General features: G+C 58.1%; 1 protein-coding gene across 2 annotated transcripts in view; it reads right to left on the bottom strand.

The window, feature by feature from the left end:
• Positions 1–25,342, bottom strand: part of LOC122548097 (E3 SUMO-protein ligase PIAS3-like) — a 34,762-nt gene extending 9,420 nt beyond the window's left edge. The window contains exons 1-9 of one of the 2 annotated variants that reach the window (XM_087985130.1): positions 25,121–25,342; positions 19,063–19,522; positions 18,140–18,224; positions 17,339–17,389; positions 15,528–15,618; positions 13,473–13,607; positions 13,253–13,358; positions 12,739–12,812; positions 11,902–12,062 (exon numbers count right to left, since the gene is read on the bottom strand). In XM_087985130.1, coding sequence (XP_087841256.1) covers positions 11,902–12,062; positions 12,739–12,812; positions 13,253–13,358; positions 13,473–13,607; positions 15,528–15,618; positions 17,339–17,389; positions 18,140–18,224; positions 19,063–19,519 — 1,160 coding nt within the window. In that variant the 5' untranslated portion in view covers positions 19,520–19,522; positions 25,121–25,342. The remainder of the gene's footprint in view (positions 1–11,901; positions 12,063–12,738; positions 12,813–13,252; positions 13,359–13,472; positions 13,608–15,527; positions 15,619–17,338; positions 17,390–18,139; positions 18,225–19,062; positions 19,523–25,120) is intronic. The other variant, XM_087985131.1, reaches the window with a different exon arrangement.
• Between the last annotated feature and the right edge of the window lie 743 nt (positions 25,343–26,085).

Raw genomic sequence — 26,085 nt, 5'->3', positions numbered from 1 at the left:
GCTCTCCCGTCTCCCCCACACACACACAGCTCTCCCGTCTCCCCCACACACACACACAGCTCTCCCGTCTCCCTCACACACACACACACAGCTCTCCCGTCTCCCTCACACACACACACACAGCTCTCCCGTCTCCCTCACACACACACACACACACAGCTCTCCCGTCTCCCTCACACACACACACACACAGCTCTCCCGTCTCCCTCACACACACACACAGCTCTCCCGTCTCCCTCACACACACACACACACAGCTCTCCCGTCTCCCTCACACACACACACACACACACACAGCTCTCCCGTCTCCCACACACACACAGCTCTCCCGTCTCCCCACACACACACAGCTCTCCCGTCTCCCACACACACACACACACACCTCTCCCGTCTCCCTCACACACACACACAGTTCTCCCGTCTCCCTCACACACACCTCTCCCGTCTCCCTCACACACACACACACACACAGTTCTCCCGTCTCCCTCACACACACACACACAGTTCTCCCGTCTCCCTCAGACACACACACACACACAGCTCTCCCGTCTCCCTCACACACACCCACACACACAGCTCTCCCGTCTCCCTCACACACACACACAGCTCTCCCGTCTCCCTCACACACACACACAGCTCTCCGTCTCCCCCCACACACACCACACACACACACACACACACACACACAGCTCTCCCGTCTCCCCCCCCACACACACACACCACACACACCCCAGCTCTCCCGTCTCCCCCACACACACACACAGCTCTCCCGTCTCCCACACACACACACACAGCTCTCCCGTCTCCCACACACACACACACAGCTCTCCCGTCTCCCTCACACACACACACACACACAGCTCTCCCGTCTCCCTCGCACACACACACACACAGCTCTCCCGTCTCCCTCCCACACACACACACACACAGCTCTCCCGTCTCCCTCACACACACACACACAGCTCTCCCGTCTCCCTCACACACACACACACAGCTCTCCCGTCTCCCCTCACACACACACACAGCTCTCCCGTCTCCCACACACACACAGCTCTCCCGTCTCCCCACACACACACACACACCTCTCCCGTCTCCCACACACACACACACACCTCTCCCGTCTCCCTCACACACACAGTTCTCCCGTCTCCCTCACACACACACACACACACAGCTCTCCCGTCTCCCTCACACACACACACAGCTCTCCCGTCTCCCTCACACACACACAGCTCTCCCGTCTCCCTCACACACACACAGCTCTCCCGTCTCCCTCACACACACACACACAGCTCTCCCGTCTCCCTCACACACACACAGCTCTCCCGTCTCCCTCACACACACACAGCTCTCCCGTCTCCCTCACACACACACAGCTCTCCCGTCTCCCTCACACACACACAGCTCTCCCGTCTCCCTCACACACACACAGCTCTCCCGTCTCCCTCACACACACACAGCTCTCCCGTCTCCCTCACACACACACACAGCTCTCCCGTCTCCCTCACACACACACACAGCTCTCCCGTCTCCCTCACACACACACAGCTCTCCCGTCTCCCTCACACACACACACACACAGCTCTCCCCGTCTCCTCCTCACACACACACACAGCTCTCCCGTCTCCCTCACACACACACACACAGCTCTCCCGTCTCCCTCACACACACACACACACACAGCTCTCCCGTCTCCCTCACACACACACACAGCTCTCCCGTCTCCCACACACACACACAGCTCTCCCGTCTCCCACACACACACACACACCTCTCCCGTCTCCCTCACACACACACCCTCTCCCGTCTCCCTCACACACACACAGTTCTCACCGTCTCCCTCACACACACACACACACACACACACACACAGCTCTCCCGTCTCCCTCACACACACACACAGCTCTCCCGTCTCCCTCACACACACACAGCTCTCCCGTCTCCCTCACACACACACACACACACACCTCTCCCGTCTCCCTCACACACACACACACACACCTCTCCCGTCTCCCTCACACACACACACACACACCTCTCCCGTCTCCCTCACACACACACCTCTCCCGTCTCCCTCACACACACACACACACACACAGCTCTCCCGTCTCCCTCACACACACACACACACAGCTCTCCCGTCTCCCACACACACACACACACAGCTCTCCCGTCTCCCACACACACACACACAGCTCTCCCGTCTCCCTCACACACACACAGCTCTCCCGTCTCCCTCACACACACACACACACACACACAGCTCTCCCGTCTCCCTCACACACACACACACACACACAGCTCTCCCGTCTCACACACACACACACACACACAGCTCTCCCGTCTCCCTCACACACACACACAGCTCTCCCGTCTCCCTCACACACACACACACAGCTCTCCCGTCTCCCCCACACACACACACACACACAGCTCTCCCGTCTCCCCCACACACACACACAGCTCTCCCGTCTCCCCCACACACACACACAGCTCTCCCGTCTCCCACACACACACACACAGCTCTCCCGTCTCCCACACACACACACACACACACACAGCTCTCCCGTCTCCCTCACACACACACACACACACAGCTCTCCCGTCTCCCTCGCACACACACACACACAGCTCTCCCGTCTCCCTCGCACACACACACACACAGCTCTCCCGTCTCCCTCCCACACACACACACAGCTCTCCCGTCTCCCTCACACACACACACACAGCTCTCCCGTCTCCCTCACACACACACACACACTCTCCCGTCTCCCTCACACACACACACAGCTCTCCCGTCTCCCACACACACACAGCTCTCCCGTCTCCCACACACACACACACACCTCTCCCGTCTCCCTCACACACACAGTTCTCCCGTCTCCCTCACACACACACACACACACAGCTCTCCCGTCTCCCTCACACACACACACAGCTCTCCCGTCTCCCACACACACACACACACCTCTCCCGTCTCCCTCACACACACAGTTCTCCCGTCTCCCTCACACACACACACAGCTCTCCCGTCTCCCTCACACACACACAGCTCTCCCGTCTCCCTCACACACACAGCTCTCCCGTCTCCCTCACACACACACACAGCTCTCCCGTCTCCCTCACACACACACAGCTCTCCCGTCTCCCTCACACACACACAGCTCTCCCGTCTCCCTCACACACACACAGCTCTCCCGTCTCCCTCACACACACACACAGCTCTCCCGTCTCCCTCACACACACACACAGCTCTCCCGTCTCCCTCACACACACACAGCTCTCCCGTCTCCCTCACACACACACACACACACAGCTCTCCCGTCTCCCTCACACACACACACAGCTCTCCCGTCTCCCTCACACACACACACACAGCTCTCCCGTCTCCCTCACACACACACACACACAGCTCTCCCGTCTCCCTCACACACACACACACACACAGCTCTCCCGTCTCACACACACACACACAGCTCTCCCGTCTCCCACACACACACACACACACCTCTCCCGTCTCCCTCACACACACACCTCTCCCGTCTCCCTCACACACACACAGTTCTCCCGTCTCCCTCACACACACACACACACACACACACACACACACACACACAGCTCTCCCGTCTCCCTCACACACACAGCTCTCCCGTCTCCCTCACACACACACAGCTCTCCCGTCTCCCTCACACACACACACACACACACCTCTCCCGTCTCCCTCACACACACACACACACACCTCTCCCGTCTCCCTCACACACACACACACACACCTCTCCCGTCTCCCTCACACACACACACACACACACAGCTCTCCCGTCTCCCTCACACACACACACACACACACAGCTCTCCCGTCTCCCTCACACACACACACACACAGCTCTCCCGTCTCCCACACACACACACACACAGCTCTCCCGTCTCCCACACACACACACAGCTCTCCCGTCTCCCACACACACACACAGCTCTCCCGTCTCCCTCACACACACACACAGCTCTCCCGTCTCCCTCACACACACACACACACACAGCTCTCCCGTCTCACACACACACACACACACACAGCTCTCCCGTCTCCCTCACACACACACACACACACCTCTCCCGTCTCCCTCACACACACACACACACACCTCTCCCGTCTCCCTCACACACACACACACACACACAGCTCTCCCGTCTCCCTCACACACACACACACACAGCTCTCCCGTCTCCCTCACACACACACACACACAGCTCTCCCGTCTCCCTCACACACACACACAGCTCTCCCGTCTCTCTCACACACACACACACAGCTCTCCCGTCTCTCTCACACACACACACACAGCTCTCCCGTCTCTCACACACACACACACAGCTCTCCCGTCTCCCACACACACACACAGCTCTCCCGTCTCCCACACACACACAGCTCTCCCGTCTCCCTCACACACACACACACACACAGCTCTCCCGTCTCACACACACACACACACACAGCTCTCCCGTCTCCCTCACACACACACACACAGCTCTCCCGTCTCCCACACACACACAGCTCTCCCGTCTCCCACACACACACACACAGCTCTCCCGTCTCCCTCACACACACACACAGCTCTCCCGTCTCTCTCACACACACACACACACACACAGCTCTCCCGTCTCTCTCACACACACACACAGCTCTCCCGTCTCTCACACACACACACACAGCTCTCCCGTCTCTCACACACACACACACAGCTCTCCCGTCTCTCACACACACACACACAGCTCTCCCGTCTCCCTCACACACACACACACACACAGCTCTCCCGTCTCCCTCACACACACACACTCTCCCGTCTCCCTCACACACACACACAGCTCTCCCGTCTCCCACACACACACAGCTCTCCCGTCTCCCACACACACACAGCTCTCCCGTCTCCCACACACACACAGCTCTCCCGTCTCCCACACACACACACACACCTCTCCCGTCTCCCTCACACACACAGTTCTCCCGTCTCCCTCACACACACACACACAGCTCTCCCGTCTCCCGTCTCCCACACTCACACAGCTCTCCCGTCTCCCACACACACACACAGCTCTCCCGTCTCCCACACACACACACAGCTCTCCCGTCTCCCTCACACACACACAGCTCTCCCGTCTCCCTCACACACACACAGCTCTCCCGTCTCCCTCACACACACACACACACACACACAGCTCTCCCGTCTCCCTCACACACACACACACACTCTCCCGTCTCCCTCACACACACACACAGCTCTCCCGTCTCCCACACACACACAGCTCTCCCGTCTCCCACACACACACACACACCTCTCCCGTCTCCCTCACACACACAGTTCTCCCGTCTCCCTCACACACACACACACACAGCTCTCCCGTCTCCCGTCTCCCACACTCACACAGCTCTCCCGTCTCCCACACACACACACAGCTCTCCCGTCTCCCACACACACACACAGCTCTCCCGTCTCCCACACACACACACAGCTCTCCCGTCTCCCTCACACACACACAGCTCTCCCGTCTCCCTCACACACACACAGCTCTCCCGTCTCCCTCACACACACACACACACACAGCTCTCCCGTCTCCCTCACACACACACACACACTCTCCCGTCTCCCTCACACACACACACAGCTCTCCCGTCTCCCACACACACACAGCTCTCCCGTCTCCCACACACACACACACACCTCTCCCGTCTCCCTCACACACACAGTTCTCCCGTCTCCCTCACACACACACACACACAGCTCTCCCGTCTCCCGTCTCCCACACTCACACAGCTCTCCCGTCTCCCACACACACACACAGCTCTCCCGTCTCCCTCACACACACACACACACACAGCTCTCCCGTCTCCCTCACACACACACACACACACTCTCCCGTCTCCCTCACACACACACACAGCTCTCCCGTCTCCCACACACACACAGCTCTCCCGTCTCCCACACACACACACACACAGTTCTCCCGTCTCCCTCACACACACAGTTCTCCCGTCTCCCTCACACACACACACACACAGCTCTCCCGTCTCCCTCACACACACACACACAGCTCTCCCGTCTCCCACACACACACAGCTCTCCCGTCTCCCTCACACACACACACCGCTCTCCCGTCTCCCTCACACACACACACAGCTCTCCCGTCTCTCTCACACACACACACACAGCTCTCCCGTCTCTCTCACACACACACACACAGCTCTCCCGTCTCTCACACACACACACACAGCTCTCCCGTCTCTCACACACACACACACAGCTCTCCCGTCTCTCACACACACACACACAGCTCTCCCGTCTCTCACACACACACACACACAGCTCTCCCGTCTCTCACACACACACACAGCTCTCCCGTCTCTCACACACACACACAGCTCTCCCGTCTCTCACACACACACACAGCTCTCCCGTCTCTCACACACACACACAGCTCTCCCGTCTCTCACACACACACACAGCTCTCCCGTCTCCCTCACACACACACACACACACAGCTCTCCCGTCTCCCTCACACACACACACACACACAGCTCTCCCGTCTCCCACACACACACACAGCTCTCCCGTCTCCCACACACACACACAGCTCTCCCGTCTCCCTCACACACACACAGCTCTCCCGTCTCCCTCACACACACACAGCTCTCCCGTCTCCCTCACACACACACACACACACAGCTCTCCCGTCTCCCTCACACACACACACACACTCTCCCGTCTCCCTCACACACACACACAGCTCTCCCGTCTCCCACACACACACAGCTCTCCCGTCTCCCACACACACACACACACCTCTCCCGTCTCCCTCACACACACAGTTCTCCCGTCTCCCTCACACACACACACACACAGCTCTCCCGTCTCCCGTCTCCCACACTCACACAGCTCTCCCGTCTCCCACACACACACACAGCTCTCCCGTCTCCCTCACACACACACACACACACAGCTCTCCCGTCTCCCTCACACACACACACACACACACTCTCCCGTCTCCCTCACACACACACACAGCTCTCCCGTCTCCCACACACACACAGCTCTCCCGTCTCCCACACACACACACACAGTTTTCCCGTCTCCCTCACACACACACACACACAGTTCTCCCGTCTCCCTCACACACACACACACACAGCTCTCCCGTCTCCCGTCTCCCACACTCACACAGCTCTCCCGTCTCCCACACACACACACAGCTCTCCCGTCTCCCTCACACACACACACACACAGCTCTCCCGTCTCCCTCACACACACACACACACACAGCTCTCCCGTCTCCCTCCACACACACACACACACAGCTCTCCCGTCTCCCTCACACACACACACAGCTCTCCCGTCTCCCACACACACACAGCTCTCCCGTCTCCCACACACACACACACACAGTTCTCCCGTCTCCCTCACACACACACACACACAGTTCTCCCGTCTCCCTCACACACACACACACACAGTTCTCCCGTCTCCCTCACACACACACACACACAGCTCTCCCGTCTCCCGTCTCCCACACACACACACAGCTCTCCCGTCTCCCGTCTCCCACACACACACAGCTCTCCCGTCTCCCCCACACACACACAGCTCTCCCGTCTCCCCCACACACACACAGCTCTCCCGTCTCCCGTCTCCCACACACACACAGCTCTCCCGTCTCCCACACACACACACAGCTCTCCCGTCTCCCCCACACACACACAGCTCTCCCGTCTCCCCCACACACACACAGCTCTCCCGTCTCCCACACACACACACAGCTCTCCCGTCTCCCACACACACACACAGCTCTCCCGTCTCCCACACACACACACAGCTCTCCCGTCTCCCACACACACACACAGCTCTCCCGTCTCCCACACACACACACAGCTCTCCCGTCTCCCCCACACACACACAGCTCTCCCGTCTCCCCCACACACACACAGCTCTCCCGTCTCCCACACACACACACAGCTCTCCCGTCTCCCACACACACACACAGCTCTCCCGTCTCCCACACACACACACAGCTCTCCCGTCTCCCACACACACACACAGCTCTCCCGTCTCCCACACACACACACAGCTCTCCCGTCTCCCACACACACACACAGCTCTCCCGTCTCCCACACACACACACAGCTCTCCCGTCTCCCACACACACACACAGCTCTCCCGTCTCCCACACACACACACAGCTCTCCCGTCTCCCACACACACACACAGCTCTCCCGTCTCCCACACACACACACAGCTCTCCCGTCTCCCACACACACACACAGCTCTCCCGTCTCCCACACACACACACAGCTCTCCCGTCTCCCACACACACACACAGCTCTCCCGTCTCCCACACACACACACAGCTCTCCCGTCTCCCACACACACACACAGCTCTCCCGTCTCCCACACACACACACAGCTCTCCCGTCTCCCCACACACACACACAGCTCTCCCGTCTCCCACACACACACACAGCTCTCCCGTCTCCCACACACACACACAGCTCTCCCGTCTCCCACACACACACACAGCTCTCCCGTCTCCCACACACACACACAGCTCTCCCGTCTCCCACACACACACACAGCTCTCCCGTCTCCCACACACACACACAGCTCTCCCGTCTCCCACACACACACACAGCTCTCCCGTCTCCCACACACACACACAGCTCTCCCGTCTCCCACACACACACACAGCTCTCCCGTCTCCCACACACACACACAGCTCTCCCGTCTCCCCCACACACACACAGCTCTCCCGTCTCCCCCACACACACACAGCTCTCCCGTCTCCCCCACACACACACAGCTCTCCCGTCTCCCCCACACACACACAGCTCTCCCGTCTCCCCACACACACACAGCTCTCCCGTCTCCCCCACACACACACAGCTCTCCCGTCTCCCCACACACACACACAGCTCTCCCGTCTCCCACACACACACACAGCTCTCCCGTCTCCACACACACACACAGCTCTCCCGTCTCCCACACACACACACAGCTCTCCCGTCTCCCACACACACACACAGCTCTCCCGTCTCCCACACACACACACAGCTCTCCCGTCTCCCACACACACACACAGCTCTCCCGTCTCCCACACACACACACAGCTCTCCCGTCTCCCACACACACACACAGCTCTCCCGTCTCCCACACACACACACAGCTCTCCCGTCTCCCACACACACACACAGCTCTCCCGTCTCCCACACACACACACAGCTCTCCCGTCTCCCACACACACACACAGCTCTCCCGTCTCCCTCACACACACACACAGCTCTCCCGTCTCCCACACACACACACAGCTCTCCCGTCTCCCACACACACACACAGCTCTCCCGTCTCCCACACACACACACAGCTCTCCCGTCTCCCACACACACACACAGCTCTCCCGTCTCCCACACACACACACAGCTCTCCCGTCTCCCACACACACACACAGCTCTCCCGTCTCCCACACACACACACAGCTCTCCCGTCTCCCACACACACACACAGCTCTCCCGTCTCCACACACACACACAGCTCTCCCGTCTCCCACACACACACACAGCTCTCCCGTCTCCCACACACACACACAGCTCTCCCGTCTCCCACACACACACACAGCTCTCCCGTCTCCCACACACACACACAGCTCTCCCGTCTCCCACACACACACACAGCTCTCCCGTCTCCCACACACACACACAGCTCTCCCGTCTCCCACACACACACACAGCTCTCCCGTCTCCACACACACACACACAGCTCTCCCGTCTCCCACACACACACACAGCTCTCCCGTCTCCCACACACACACACAGCTCTCCCGTCTCCCACACACACACACAGCTCTCCCGTCTCCCACACACACACACAGCTCTCCCGTCTCCCACACACACACACAGCTCTCCCGTCTCCCACACACACACACAGCTCTCCCGTCTCCCACACACACACACAGCTCTCCCGTCTCCCACACACACACACAGCTCTCCCGTCTCCCACACACACACACAGCTCTCCCGTCTCCCACACACACACACAGCTCTCCCGTCTCCCACACACACACACACAGCTCTCCCGTCTCCCACACACACACAGCTCTCCCGTCTCCCACACACACACACAGCTCTCCCGTCTCCCACACACACACACACACAGCTCTCCCGTCTCCCACACACACACACACACAGCTCTCCCGTCTCCCTCTCACACACACACACACACACAGCTCTCCCGTCTCCCTCTCACACACACACAACACAGCTCTCCCGTCTCCCTCACACACACACACAGCTCTCCCGTCTCCCTCACACACACACACAGCTCTCCCGTCTCCCTCACACACACACACAGCTCTCCCGTCTCCCTCACACACACACACAGCTCTCCCGTCTCCCTCACACACACACACAGCTCTCCCGTCTCCCTCACACACACACACAGCTCTCCCGTCTCCCTCACACGCACAATAAACACAGCTATCCCGTCTCCCTCACACGCACAATAAACACAGCTATCCCGTCTCCCTCACACGCACAATAAACACAGCTATCCCGTCTCCCTCACACGCACAATAAACACAGCTAACCCGTCTCCCTCACACGCACAACACAGCTATCCCATCTCCCTCACACGCACAATAAACACAGCTATCCCGTCTCCCTCACACGCTAAACACAGCTATCCCGTCTCCCTCACACGCACAATAAACACAGCTATCCCGTCTCCCTCACATGCACAATAAACACTGCTATCCCGTCTCCCTCACACACAATAAACACAGCTATCCCGTCTCCCTCACACACAATAAACACAGCTATCCCGTCTCCCTCACACACAATAAACATAGCTATCCCGTCTCTCTCACACACAATAAACACAGCTATCCCGTCTCCCTCACACACACACAATAAACACAGCTATCCCGTCTCCCTCACACGCACAATAAACACAGCTATCCCGTCTCCCTCACATGCACAATAAACACAGCTAACCCGTCTCCCTCACACGCACAATAAACACAGCTATCCAGTCTCCCTCACACGCACAATAAACACAGCTATCCCATCTCCCTCACACGCACAATACACACAGCTATCCCGTCTCCCTCACATGCACAATAAACACAGCTAACCCGTCTCCCTCACACGCACAATAAACACAGCTATCCCGTCTCCCTCACACGCACAATAGACACAGCTATCCCATCTCCCTCACACACAAACACAGCTATCCCGTCCCCCTCTCTCACAATAAACACAACTATCCCGTCCCCCTCACACACAATAAACACAGCTATCCTGTCCCCCTCACACACAATAAACACAGCTATCCCGTCCCCGTCCCATGTACACAATAAACAAGTTGTCTCATCCCAGTCTGCCCCCTCCACACATAATAAACATAACTATATCACCCCATGTCCCTCCCATCACACAGTAAACACAGCTAAACCCATTTCCCTCTTCCCCAACACAATAAACACAGCTAAACCTGTCCCCATTTCCCACCCTCCACACACACACACACACACACAATAAACACAGCTATCCCATTCTCCCTCACTCACACAAACAATAAACACAGCTGTCCCATTCTCGCTCACACACAATAAACACAGCTATCCCATTCTCCCTCACTCACACAATAAACACAGCTATCCCATTCTCCCTCACTCACACAATAAACACAGCTATCCCATTCTCCCTCACTCACACAATAAACACAGCTATCCCATTCCCACTCCTTCCCCCTCCACCCACACACACAGATAAAGCAGTCTCTATCTTTCCCCTTCCCCCCACATAAACACAAACACAGCTACTCCTTCCCCATCACACACACAATAAACACAGCTATTCCGTACCCATCAATGATCAGGTTCTCATAAGGTGCTTTCTTGTCACATACAGGGCAAACCCACGTGGCCTTCTTCTCATTCATTTGTAGGTAGAGAGTTGCATCAAAGCACTGCAGGTGTGTGCAGGTGACTGCCCGGCATGGCACTGAGAGCCTCATTTTTCCCAGCTGTATAAACATACCAGGTTAGTCTGATTCACTCAAAATGTCCTTTAGCAGATCATGGAAGATAGACTGCACCCCACCACCCTCAGATAGAAATCCCTACACAATATTTCAGCACTAGTACTCTTCCTGCAGTACACCGAGATATATATATATGTGTGTGTGCGTGCATGTGTGTGCGTGCGCGCGTTTTGCGCGCTTGTTTGGTCAATTACAAACAAGCACACAAAAGCAAAGATGATCCAATACTCTAGCTGCTCACCAGTGCTCATCTCATTTCTCACTCTATATGTACAGCAATGCCAATGGTTCCTTGCATTTTCCAAACACTGAATTCAAACTCTTGGAGGAAAACTATCTGGGACTCACTAACCTTTTCCAAAGATGAGAGCTTGCATTAAAATTAACCATCTACAACAGTTTGTCAAATCTCTTAAATAGGTTCACCTCTAATCTGCCTTTCACAGTGTGGGCATCCCAAACCCCCTTTGTTTCTCCTCACTACCTGATGGAGGCGGGAAACAAATGCATTTCACTGTACTCTCCATGTTTGAAAACAATCCAGAAGATTACAAAAGTTTACAAAATCATTATATTCTTTTAAAAGAAAAGCCCGATGTGCAGAGGAAATGGTCCTCCATTTGTTCTCGAACAAAAGAGCTAAGATAAAAGTACGCACTGGACAGATGAGCGAAACACGTAAACTTGTGGTGGCAATCTCACTGTCAGGATCTGCTGTCAGCTTTTCTTTGACTGCAACAAAGATGAAGAAAGAAATATTCAGTCTTAATAACCTCTTCTTCCCATCACCCTTCCTCCCCAGTCAAATTATTCAATAATCCTGTATCTACAGCAAATGAGTCTTCATGGTGGATGACAGGCTGTTACCCTCCAGTACCTCTCTGTTATATGCAAGGGTCTGTCCATACAAACATATTGCAGAGGCTGTCACCAGACAAAGCTCAGGAATAGCATGGATGTGCCCAATTTGTGGCTCATCCTGGAGTTTACCTTGTTATCCTAGAGTTATTGGGGATCAGTGGCATTCCTGATGATGGTAACTTGGGGGAATATTTCTCACAGAATCCATGTTATCCCAAGATGTTGATAATTCTGAGGAGGTCTGGGGATGATGGCAGTACAGCTTAGTGCAGTGGAAGCTCGCTATCCCCTCCCATCACTGTCATGCTTACTCAGAGCTCTTGAGTGGTCGGGATTCCGGATCCCCTTTGCTCGCAGTCTTTGCAGTAGCGTTGCTGATGTGAGCTGTTTGACTAGATACACAGAAACTGAATAATTCTGCTCGATGAAAGAAAAATAGAGAAACTGTCAGCAACAAGGCGCCACAGAGCCTTCAAAGAGCTCAAAAGAGAAAACATAGTGTGAGGTTACACAGCAGCCTGGAGGACTCACCCTGCCGTACTCTGAGGACCAGTTAATGGTGATCATATTAGGGATGGTGGCTGTGAGCTTGATGAGTGAAGTAACATTGATGGGGCGACTGGGTCGTTTTGGTTCCACTCCGTTTTTAGTGGGAGGAAGATAACCCTAGAAAGAGAGAAGCAACAAACACCTTGGATCCTCAGGAATGGCATCACAAAGTCCAAAACACTTCTCCCGTCTTCAGAGATCAGCCTTACCAGAAACCTCCTCAATTCTGAAATATATCCTGCACTCTGCAGAAATCAATCCTTCAAAATCTTCACCTCTGCACCCCAAGCACTACCGCTCAGCACATTCATTCAGGGAACAGGAAGATCCCACATTCTAGTCTGTTCTCTTAGCCCACTGAACTTCACCACGGATTTTACCTCCACGGGTTTTTAAAAAAAGACAGGACTCAGAACAAACACAAGATTTGTCAGCCACATTATTAGTTTCCTCAGTATCACCATTCAGAGATACCGGGCATTGGTACTGAAGCAGGTTATCAAAACAAAAACAAGTTTCGTATGAAGTAGAACAAAGTGAAATACTTTTGTCTCGTTTAAGCTAAGCAGAATTTCTGCTAACTCAGGCCATCAGGAAGCAGGTCCTCAAATTGAAAACAGATGGTAAATGATGCGTTTATTTCAAGGGCATCACTGCCACCTGTTAATTCATTCCAAAAAATTAAATTTGTAAAGGAAATGGGGAAAGTAGATCATGTTGGGCTCATGGCAAGGAGCTGGAAGAATCCTAAGAGGACACGGCACAGACAGCTATTCACTTACAGGGCAACCAGACCACAAAATAACTCCTCTCTCAACCCTCTGAGTTTTCCTTTTATTTTTAAGGGGCTCCTTTATTAAGTGGTGCAGGATGCAGTGATCTTCTGTACACAAATTGAAATGTGTGCTATTTTGACTCTCAGAAGCAGAATTTATCAGCATCCTTCATCATTAACCATCTATTAAACATAAAACCACAACACACAAAGGAAGCATTAATTTCCCTGGCACCACAGTATTTAAATTACTCAGGACAATATGCACAAACAATGGAGCTTCTTTTCGAAATAGTTGACAGTCTATCCACAAAACTCCATGATACTAAACACACATTCCAGGTCATTGAGATTAGAGTTAATGCACTTGCAGCTTATTCTCAATGGAATATTTTAACAGGTATAATTTCTCTATTTAATGCACCGCAGATCTCAATCTCCAATTTAAATTTAACAAATGATAGTGTTCATTAAAATTGGTATCCTGCAACCACACGGAATCGATATGAATTTCACCAGTTTCCTCATTTCCCCTCCCCCAACCTTATCACAGTCCCAAGCCTCCAACTAGGCACCATCCCCTTGACCTGTCCATCTTCCTTCCCACATATCCACTTCACCCTTTTCTCCCACCTATCCCCTTTACCCCCACCTTCACCTACCTATCACATTCCCAGCTACCTTCTCCCCAGTCACACCCCCTCCCATTTATCTCTCAGCCCCCCTGGCCCACAAGTCTCATCCCTGATGAAGGGCTTATGCCCAAAATGTCAATTCTCATGCTCCTATGATGCTGCCTGACCTGCTGTGCTTTCCAGCACCACACTTTCGACTCGAGTCTCCAGATTCTGCAATCCTCACTTTTTCCACTGCAATTTTTCTCCATATAGTTCCTGAACATGTGCAGCCTGAGAGATCCCAGATTCATTTACAAATTAATTCACAGCTGTAATGATTTCAAGGTTCTCTTGGCTTCCAGTTAGCTGAGTGTTCCTTTACTGGCATGTTTTAAACAGTTTCTTCTCCTTTGTAGCCGATCCCACTGCATCCAAGTCAAACTCTCTCCCACATTCTCCCTCCCTTTCACCCTCACTCTCTCTCCTACTCATGCGGCCTCCAAAATCAAGCCCACTTCTCGAAGCTTACCGCACCCTCTCCTACTCACCCCTTTCCTTCCCTTTCACCTTCTTCACAGGAGGCCTACAGGTAGAGACTCGGCATTAAGCCGAGGAGGAGACAGCAGATACTTCTGGAACACTTACCGGTAAAGGGCAGAGCTTCCCATTGACTTTCACAAATAAATTAGGAGGGAAGTAATCCTCCTGAGGACAGCTAGTCTCACACAAACAAAATCTGTGGACAAAGGTACAGAGTTATATTAGAATAAATGCAGCAATGCTGCACCAGAACCTCAGTACAAAACCTCAATTCCAGGGCCAACACAAGACTGATCAAACCACTGCCAACAAGTTAGACTACTGTTGTACAAGAATATTGAATGATGTGGACCAAGGCAAAGTAAATCAATATCTGGGTAAGAACACATGAAATAGGAGCCGTAGTAGGCCATTCAGCCACTCAAGACAGCGTTACATTCAACAAAACTATTCTATCTTCTACCTCAACACTGTTTCCCCACACCATCCTTCCAAATCTTCATATGTAGAAATCTGTTGTTCAGTCTAAACCTCTGAGGTAAAGAACTCCAAAGATTTACTAGTCTCAGAGTAAAGAAATTCCCTCATCCCCATCCGAAATGGCATTCCATTTATCCTGACACCGAGTCACCTGGTTCTAGACTCTTCTCAGCTTCCTCCCATTGACCGAGAATTTTCTCCTTCAATAAGATCCCCCTCCTTCTTCTAAACTCGAGAGAACACACACTCAGATTCCTCAATGTCTCTTTGTAAGATAACCCTTACATCCCAACAATCATTCTGACGAACCTCTGCTAAACTCCCTCCATGGTAAGCTTTTGCTTTTAGACGAGAGGATAAGAACTGCGTACAGTACTCTAGGTGCGGTCACACTGAGGCTCTGTACAACTCTAGCAAGATGCTTTTAACTCCTGGACTCAAATCCTCTGGCAGTAAAGGCCAGGAAACCATTTGCCTTCTGTAATCTACACCTGCATGCTAGCTTTCAGTTTGAACAAGGACAGCCAGGACTCTTTATGCCAGAACTTCAGAATTTCTAACCATGTAAGAATTATTCTGCATCTCCAGCACTCCTCCCAAACCGGGTAACTTCACACATAACCACTTGATATTCCAGCTGCCACGCTCTTTCCCATTGATTCAGGCTGTCTGAATCCCCTTGAAGGTCTTTGTATCTTTTTAGTTTTGTTATCAATACATTTAGACAAGATGTTGTGAAACTTGAAAGGATTCAGAAAAGATTTACAAGGAGGTTGCCAAGGGTTGGAGGGTTTGAGCTATAGGGAGAGGTTGAATAGGCTGGGGATATTTTCACTGGAGTGTCAGAGGCTGAGGGGTGACCCTAAAGAAGTTTATAAAATCATGAGGGGCATGGATAGGGTGAATAGATAAGGTCTTCTCCCCTAGAGGATATAGGTTTATGGTGAGAGGGGAAAGATTTAAAAGGGACCTAATGGACAACTTTTTCAACAGAGGGTGGAGCATGTATGGAATGAGTTACCAGGTGCAGGCTGGTACAATTACAACATTTAAAAGGTATCTGGATGGGTACATGAACAGAGAGTTTGGAGGGATATAGGCCAAATGTTAGGAATTGGTACTTGGTTAATTTAGGATATCTGGATGACATGGATGAGTTGGACCAAACAGTCTGTTTCCATGCTGTACGTCTCTATGCCTCTATTTAATCCCCACACTATACGTTTGATAGGGTTTGTAAAGAGCTAGAATCCTAGCACCGATCCTTTGATACCTCACTAGTCTCAGCTTGCCAGCCTGAAAACAACCCATTTATCTAGGTTTTGAGAAGATTTATAGCTCAGGTTGAGGTTCTGGATGTAGGTTTGCTCGCTGAGCTGGGAGGTTCGTTTTCACACATTTCAGCAAGTTAATAAAAAAACCCTTGAAGATCTTACCTCAGTTGCACCTGGACTGTGTGATCGCCTTTTGCTCCAAGTAACAAGTCTCTGAAAGGAAGGAAACCGATTGTTTGAGTAAAACTGCCCCGCAAGATATAATCTACATTGCTGCATTTCGTCACTAATCCATATGGAGCATCGATTTACACTGCTGCTTGGTTTATCCATTGTGTGGAATCATAAAATAGTTACAGAATAGCAGGCAACAATTTAGTCTTTTCTGTTAAATTCCTGATAGCCCATTGATGAAGGGAAAAAACAGTACCAGCCTTTACCTGGAATAGGCTTATTCACAGAGAGTGAACGATTACAAGTATATATTGTCTACCACTATTTTGTATTTCTTTATACTCTTAAAACCAATAAAAGTAAAAAACTAAAAAGTGACAAATCCTTACAGAGCTAATAACTAATCAAATGTTCAATCAAAACAAAATTTCATTTCAAATGTGCTTCAGCAGCTATCCAAATCAAAGCCCTCCACCAGTGGACATATTTTCTAATCAGCCTGGTTTACAGATACCACTACACACCCTGGAACTAGTGGGACTTGAACCTGGTCTTCCAGAGTCTTAGGCTGGGACACCAACAGTCCTTGCCTGATCTCTACAACAGCAACTCTTTCCCTCACCCCATCTTACCCTCTTACTCCAAACCACTCTTCCTCACACCAGCCTCTCGCCACTATTCCCTCCCACCCCTCAGTCCCCTTCCATCACACTGTCCATTCATGCTGCTGAAAAGTCTCTCTCTGATAACTTACTGTACTGTTTGGGTGAAAGGTTTTCACACTCTCACCTGGATGAGCAGATCTGTTGAACTTGCTGTGGGGTCAATGCAAACGTAACAACAGCTTCCTCAAACCGCTGCCCATTACTTGATACTGTATAAAAAGAAAGCAGAAAGGAAACAATAGAGATACCAGCTCATAATCATCAACAAATAATACCGGCCTGTGAAACTAAAAGATAACAAAGAACCAGGGACGCTGGAACTCTTGAAACGTAAACAGCAACTGGAGAAATGCAGCAGGTCTGGTAGCATCTACAGAGAAAAACCAGAATTAATGTTCCCAGTCTAGTTTTAAGAAATCTCCCTTCCCTTCCCCCATCACACTGGCCCTCTCTGCTCTCCCCTTCCTGCCCTTCACAGCTTCCTCCTCCCCTGCTGCTCTATCTTACTGACTGACTTGGAGAGAGGTCAAACCTGTCCATACTGTTAACACAGCACCATGTATGGGTGTAAGCAATTCTGCACATGCTGCAACATGGGGACTTCGGTCCCATTTTCGTTCTGGTCTTTATAAAATACATGTCATCTGATATTGCAGTTCTACAAAATTTGTCTCAGTTGGCTGGACAGCCAGCTTATGACGCTAAGAGATACCAACAATATGGGCTCAATTCCTGCAATGACCGAGGTCACCATGAAGGACTCGCCTTCACAGTCTCTCCCGTTACCAGAGGTGTGGGGACCCTCAGGTTAAATCACCACCAGTTGCCTCTTGTGAATGAGTGAGCATCCCTATAGTCCAGTAAGACTATGGCAACTTTACTTTTACCTTGCCTTTAGGCCAAAGAGCAACCCAACAAACTCTGGCCATGCCGGGTACAGGATGATCACTGGCCAACAATATTGGCTCTTCCAATTCCATTGATTTCCCCTTCCCTCCCCTCCACCCCACACTCCACGTCCCAGACCATTTGTCACCATGGCTTTACCTAATGTGGTCGGTTTGGTCAGCTCATCATAGATGTCATAAAATGGCAGTCTCCTCATTTTGACGTCTGGATGCACTGGAGGCGACAGATGTTGTAAATCTAATTCTCGCTTGGGAGTGAGCATGCTGAGAGGAGACAGCAGTGGGGACACCAAGGCCGAGGCAGCAGAGGTACTGTAGTGAAGCTGTGGGTTGCTGCTGAGGGCCAGCGACGCACTGGCTGAGGGGTGAGCTGCGGCATTCTGGACAGACAGTAAAGGCAACTCCATGGTGGCGTGGCTCTTGCGTGGGAAGCGGCGCCTGTAGAGCTCTTTGATTTTCATGTGCACAGCTGGACTGCAGCCAGACTTCAGCATGTACAGCACTTTGGTCAGCAGCTCGTGTTTACGGCCTGTCTTATTCCGGCCAGAGAATCCCAGCAGCACTTGGAGTTCCGACACTCTAAAGCTCATCACCATGTGCTGCAAAACAAAGAAGCTGTTTGAGTAGGGACTAGGTAGGCCAGAGAAGAGTGGGGAAAAGGTGGGGGCTGCAGAACCGGAAATGGTTGAGTGTCAGGGAGGGGCGTCAGGGGAGAGTGTAATTTATCAGGGTGACTGACAAGATGCCAGGGAAATGGAGGAGGGGGGGGCTGTGTGGGTGTTGGTAAGAGTGACTGTTGGGATGTGGGAATAAAAGCTGGAGATGATGGCAAGCAGTTGAGGAGCAGGAGGTATGGGATGAGGGAAGAGGTTGGCACATCAATGAGGGGCCAGGGGCGCCTATTGGGGAGGGAGAGGTGGTGGTGGGACACATTGGGTGTGGGGAGTGAGTAGAAGGCAGGCAGTGGGGCAAATAGAGTGACAGTGGGTATCTGTGCACTTGGGCATAGGTTGAGATGCATCAGTGGAGAGGGCGGGTGTCAAAAGAGGGAGGGATGTTCTCAGTGGGAGGTGGGGCAGCTGGGGATTGCGGTGCAGGAGTGTCGGGGGGGGTGTCATTGGGGGGGGGAGTGTCGGGGGGAAGGAGTGCGGGGGGGGGTGTCGGGGGGTGGGGGGAGCGTCGGCGGGGGGGGGGGGGGGGGGGGGGGGGGGGAGTGTCGGGGGGGGGGAGGAGGAGTGTCGGGGGGGGGGGGGAGGAGGAGTGTCGGGGGGGGGAGGAGGAGTGTCGGGGGGGGGAGGGAGTGTCGGGGGGGGGGGGGGGAGGAGGAGTGTCGGGGGGGGGGGGGAGGAGGAGTGTCGGGGGGGGGAGGAGGAGTGTCGGGGGGGGGAGGAGGAGTGTCGGGGGGGGGAGGAGGAGTGTCGGGGGGGGGAGGAGGAGTGTCGGGGGGGGGAGGAGGAGTGTCGGGGGGGGGAGGAGGAGTGTCGGGGGGGGGAGGAGGAGTGTCGGGGGGGGAGGAGGAGTGTCGGGGGGGGGGAGGAGGAGTGTCGGGGGGGGGGAGGAGGAGTGTCGGGGGGGGGGAGGAGGAGTGTCGGGGGGGGGGAGGAGGAGTGTCGGGGGGGGGAGGAGGAGTGTCGGGGGGGGGGAGGAGGAGTGTCGGGGGGGGGGAGGAGGAGTGTCGGGGGGGGGGAGGAGGAGTGTCGGGGGGGGGAGGAGGAGTGTCGGGGGGGGGGAGGAGGAGTGTCGGGGGGGGGGAGGAGGAGTGTCGGGGGGGGGAGGAGGAGTGTCGGGGGGGGGGAGGAGGAGTGTCGGGGGGGGGGAGGAGGAGTGTCGGGGGGGGGGAGGAGGAGTGTCGGGGGGGGGAGGAGGAGTGTCGGGGGGGGGAGGAGGAGTGTCGGGGGGGGGAGGAGGAGTGTCGGGGGGGGGAGGAGGAGTGTCGGGGGGGGGAGGAGGAGTGTCGGGGGGGGGGGGAGGAGTGTCGGGGGGGGGGAGGAGGAGTGTCGGGGGGGGGGAGGAGGAGTGTCGGGGGGGGGAGGAGGAGTGTCGGGGGGGGGAGGAGGAGTGTCGGGGGGGGGGAGGAGGAGTGTCGGGGGGGGGAGGAGGAGTGTCGGGGGGGGAGGAGGAGTGTCGGGGGGGGGAGGAGGAGTGTCGGGGGGGGGGAGGAGGAGTGTCGGGGGGGGGGGAGGAGGAGTGTCGGGGGGGGGGAGGAGGAGTGTCGGGGGGGGGAGGAGGAGTGTCGGGGGGGGGAGGAGGAGTGTCGGGGGGGGGAGGAGGAGTGTCGGGGGGGGAGGAGGAGTGTCGGGGGGGGGAGGAGGAGTGTCGGGGGGGGGAGGAGGAGTGTCGGGGGGGGGAGGAGGAGTGTCGGGGGGGGGAGGAGGAGTGTCGGGGGGGGGAGGAGGAGTGTCGGGGGGGGGGAGGAGGAGTGTCGGGGGGGGGAGGAGGAGTGTCGGGGGGGGGGAGGAGGAGTGTCGGGGGGGGGAGGAGGAGTGTCGGGGGGGGGAGGAGGAGTGTCGGGGGGGGAGGAGGAGTGTCGGGGGGGGAGGAGGAGTGTCGGGGGGGGGAGGAGGAGTGTCGGGGGGGGGAGGAGGAGTGTCGGGGGGGGGAGGAGGAGTGTCGGGGGGGGGAGGAGGAGTGTCGGGGGGGGGAGGAGGAGTGTCGGGGGGGGGAGGAGGAGTGTCGGGGGGGGGAGGAGGAGTGTCGGGGGGGGGAGGAGGAGTGTCGGGGGGGGGAGGAGGAGTGTCGGGGGGGGAGGAGGAGTGTCGGGGGGGGGAGGAGGAGTGTCGGGGGGGGGAGGAGGAGTGTCGGGGGGGGGAGGAGGAGTGTCGGGGGGGGAGGAGGAGTGTCGGGGGGGGAGGAGGAGTGTCGGGGGGGGGAGGAGGAGTGTCGGGGGGGGAGGAGGAGTGTCGGGGGGGGGAGGAGGAGTGTCGGGGGGGGAGGAGGAGTGTCGGGGGGGGGAGGAGGAGTGTCGGGGGGGGGAGGAGGAGTGTCGGGGGGGGGAGGAGGAGTGTCGGGGGGGGGAGGAGGAGTGTCGGGGGGGGGAGGAGGAGTGTCGGGGGGGGGAGGAGTAGTGTCGGGGGGGGGAGGAGGAGTGTCGGGGGGGGAGGAGGAGTGTCGGGGGGGGGAGGAGGAGTGTCGGGGGGGGGGAGGAGGAGTGTCGGGGGGGGGAGGAGGAGTGTCGGGGGTGGAGGAGGAGTGTCGGGGGGGGGGAGGAGGAGTGTCGGGGGGGGGGAGGAGGAGTGTCGGGGGGGGGAGGAGGAGTGTCGGGGGGGGGAGGAGGAGTGTCGGGGGGGGGAGGAGGAGTGTCGGGGGGGGGAGGAGGAGTGTCGGGGGGGGGAGGAGGAGTGTCGGGGGGGGGAGGAGGAGTGTCGGGGGGGGGAGGAGGAGTGTCGGGGGGGGGAGGAGGAGTGTCGGGGGGGGGAGGAGGAGTGTCGGGGGGGGGAGGAGGAGTGTCGGGGGGGGGAGGAGGAGTGTCGGGGGGGGAGGAGGAGTGTCGGGGGGGGGAGGAGGAGTGTCGGGGGGGGGAGGAGGAGTGTCGGGGGGGGGGGGAGGAGTGTCGGGGGGGGGGAGGAGGAGTGTCGGGGGGGGGAGGAGGAGTGTCGGGGGGGGGGGGAAGAAGAGTGTCGGGGGGGGTGGGGGGTCTGGGTGAGTCGGGGGGGTGGGGGGTCTGGGTGAGTCGGGGGGGTGGGGGGTCTGGGTGAGTCGGGGGGGGTGGGGGGTCTGGGTGAGTCGGGGGGGTGGGGGGTCTGGGTGAGTCGGGGGGGTGGGGGGTCTGGGTGAGTCGGGGGGGTGGGGGGTCTGGGTGAGTCGGGGGGGTGGGGGGTCTGGGTGAGTCGGGGGGGTGGGGGGTCTGGGTGAGTCGGGGGGGGTGGGGGGTCTGGGTGAGTCGGGGGGGTGGGGGGTCTGGGTGAGTCGGGGGGGGTGGGGGGTCTGGGTGAGTCGGGGGGGGTGGGGGGTCTGGGTGAGTCGGGGGGGGTGGGGGGTCTGGGTGAGTCGGGGGGGGTGGGGGGTCTGGGTGAATCGGGGAGGGTGGGGGGTCTGGGTGAATCGGGGGGGGTGGGGGGTCTGGGTGAGTGGGGGGGTGGGGGGTCTGGGTGAGTGGGGGGGGTGGGGGGTCTGGGTGAGTCGGGGGGGGTGGGGGGTCTGGGTGAGTGGGGGGGGTGGGGGGTCTGGGTGAGTCGGGGGGGGTGGGGGGTCTGGGTGAGTCGGGGGGGGTGGGGGGTCTGGGTGAGTCGGGGGGGTGGGGGGTCTGGGTGAGTCGGGGGGGGTGGGGGGTCTGGGTGAGTCGGGGGGGTGGGGGGTCTGGGTGAGTCGGGGGGGTGGGGGGTCTGGGTGAGTCGGGGGGGGTGGGGGTTCTGGGTGAGTCGGGGGGGTGGGGGGTCTGGGTGAGTCGGGGGGGGTGGGGGGTCTGGGTGAGTCGGGGGGGTGGGGGGTCTGGGTGAGTCGGGGGGGTGGGGGGTCTGGGTGAGTCGGGGGGGTGGGGGGTCTGGGTGAGTCGGGGGGGGTGGGGGGGTCTGGGTGAGTCGGGGGGGGTGGGGGGTCTGGGGGGGTGGGGGGTCTGGGTGAGTCGGGGGGGGTGGGGGTCGGGGTGAGTCGGGGGGGGTGGGGGGTCTGGGTGAGTCGGAGGGGGTGGGGGGTCTGGGTGAGTCGGGGGGGTGGGGGGTCTGGGTGAGTCGGGGGGGTGGGGGGTCTGGGTGAGTCGGGGGGGTGGGGGGTCTGGGTGAGTCGGGGGGGTGGGGGGTCTGGGTGAGTCGGGGGGGTGGGGGGTCTGGGTGAGTCGGGGGGGTGGGGGGTCTGGGTGAGTCGGGGGGGTGGGGGGGTCTGGGTGAGTCGGGGGGGGGGGTGGGGGGTCTGGGTGAGTCGGGGGGGGGTGGGGGGTCTGGGTGAGTCGGGGGGGGGGTGGGGGGTCTGGGTGAGTCGGGGGGGTGGGGGGTCTGGGTGAGTCGGGGGGGTGGGGGGTCTGGGTGAGTCGGGGGGGGTGGGGGGTCAGGGTGAGTCGGGGGGGTGGGGGGGGTCTGGGTGAGTTGGGGGGGTGGGGGTGGGGGTCTGGGTGAGTCGGGGGGGTGGGGGGGTCTGGGTGAGTCGGGGGGGTGGGGGTGGGGGGGTCTGGGTGAGTCGGGGGGGGGTGGGGGTGGGGGGTCTGGGAGAGTCGGGGGTCTGGGTGAGTCGGGGGGTGGGGGCGGGGGGTCTGGGTGAGTCGGGGGGGTGGGGGTGGGGGGTCTGGGTGAGTCGGGGGGGTGGGGGTGGGGGGTCTGGGTGAGTCGGGGGGGTGGGGGTCTGGGTGAGTCGGGGTGGGGGGGGTCTGGGTGAGTCGGGGGGGGTGGGGGGTCTGGGTGAGTCGGGGGGGGTGGGGGGTGGGGGGGGTCTGTGTGAGTCGGGGGGGTGGGGGGGGTCTGGGTGAGTCGGGGCGGTGGGGGGGGTCTGGGTGAGTCGGGGGGGTGGGGGGGGTCTGGGTGAGTCGGGGGGGTGGGGGGGTGTCTGGGTGAGTCGGGGGGGTGGGGGGGTCTGGGTGAGTCGGGGGGGTGGGGGGGGTCTGGGTGAGTCGGGGGGTCTGGGTGAGTCGGGGGGGGTGGGGGGTCTTGGTGAGTCGGGGGGGGTGGGGGGTCTGGGTGAGTCGGGGGGGTGGGGGGTCTGGGTGAGTCGGGGGGGTGGGGGGTCTGGGTGAGTCGGGGGTCTGGGTGAGTCGGGGGGGTGGGGGGTCTTGGTGAGTCGGGGGGGGTGGGGGTCTGGGTGAGTCGGGGTGGGGGGGGTCTGGGTGAGTCGGGGGTCTGGGTGAGTCGGGGGGGGTGGGGGGTCTGGGTGAGTCGGGGGGGGTGGGGGGTCTGGGTGAGTCGGGGGGGGTCTGTGTGAGTCGGGGGGGGTGGGGGGTGGGGGGTCTGGGTGAGTCAGGGGGGGTGTGGGGTCTGAGTGAGTCGGGGGGGTCTGGGTGAGTCGGGGGGGGGTGGGGGGTCCGGGTGAGTCGGGGGGGGGGGTGGGGGGTGGGGGGTCCGGGTGAGTCGGGGGGGGCGGGGGGGGGTGGGGGGTCCGGGTGAGTCGTGGGGGGTGGGGGGTCCGGGTGAGTCGGGGGGGGGGTGGGGCGTTGGGGGCCTGCTCTGTGACGGAGCACCCTCCAGGCGCGCCCACAAGAGTCGTTCCCGCGACACGCGCCTCCGAGCTCGGGCCGGCTTCAGCCCGCTCGGTCAGCACCGACAGCACGTTCTAACCTGTCAACACCGCGGAGTGTCCTTTCTGTTACTAACCCGCAATTCTCCGCCATCCGCCATCTCCGGGCATCGCCTCGACCCCGGGCCCGACTCCAACCCCCGTCTGATGTCATCACGCAACCCACGCAGACCTGGGTCGGGCCAGACGTGAAGGGGAGGAGCCAGGTTACGGGCGCGGGTTTGAGAATGAGGGACGCAGGTGCGCGCGCGGGTCCTCGGGGTGGGTTCTGTGGGGTGTGGCCGTTGGGCGCGTGGGTATGAGGGAATGAGGAGCCTCGGAGTGGGCGGGGTCTATGGGGTACGGCCGTTACGCGCGCGTGAGAATGACGAGCCTCGGAGTGGGCGGGGTCTGTGGGATACGGCCGTTGGGCGCGCGGGTGTATGAGAATGACGGAGTGGGCGGGGTCTATGGGGTACGGCCGTTACGCGCGCGTGAGAATGACGAGCCTCGGAGTGGGCGGGGTGTATGGGGTACGGCCGTTGGGCGCGCGGGTGTATGAGAACGACGGAGTGGGCGGGGTGTATGGGGTACGGCCGTTGGGCGCGCGGGTGTATGAGAATGACGGAGTGGGCGGGGTGTATGGGGTACGGCCGTTGGGCGCGCGGGTGTATGAGAATGACGGAGTGGGCGGGGTGTATGGGGTACGGCCGTTGGGCGCGCGGGTGTATGAGAATGACGGAGTGGGCGGGGTGTATGGGGTACGGCCGTTGGGCGCGCGGGTGTATGAGAATGACGGAGTGGGCGGAGTGTATGGGGTACGGTCGTTGGGCGCGCGGGTGTATGAGAATGACGGAGTGGGCGGGGTCTATGGGGTACGGTCGTTGGGCGCGCGGGTGTATGAGAATGACGGAGTGGGCGGGGTCTATGGGGTACGGCCGTTGGGCGCGCGGGTGTATGAGAATGACGGAGTGGGCGGGGTGTATGGGGTACGGCCGTTGGGCGCGCGGGTGTATGAGAATGACGG

This window comes from Chiloscyllium plagiosum, unplaced genomic scaffold (assembly GCF_037043375.1).
Source record: "Chiloscyllium plagiosum isolate Xiang-an unplaced genomic scaffold, Cpla_swu_hap1 HiC_scaffold_50, whole genome shotgun sequence".
Taxonomy (NCBI): Eukaryota; Metazoa; Chordata; class Chondrichthyes; order Orectolobiformes; family Hemiscylliidae; genus Chiloscyllium; species Chiloscyllium plagiosum.
Note: the sequence above shows the minus strand (reverse complement) of the source record. Positions and strands in the feature narration are given on the sequence as shown.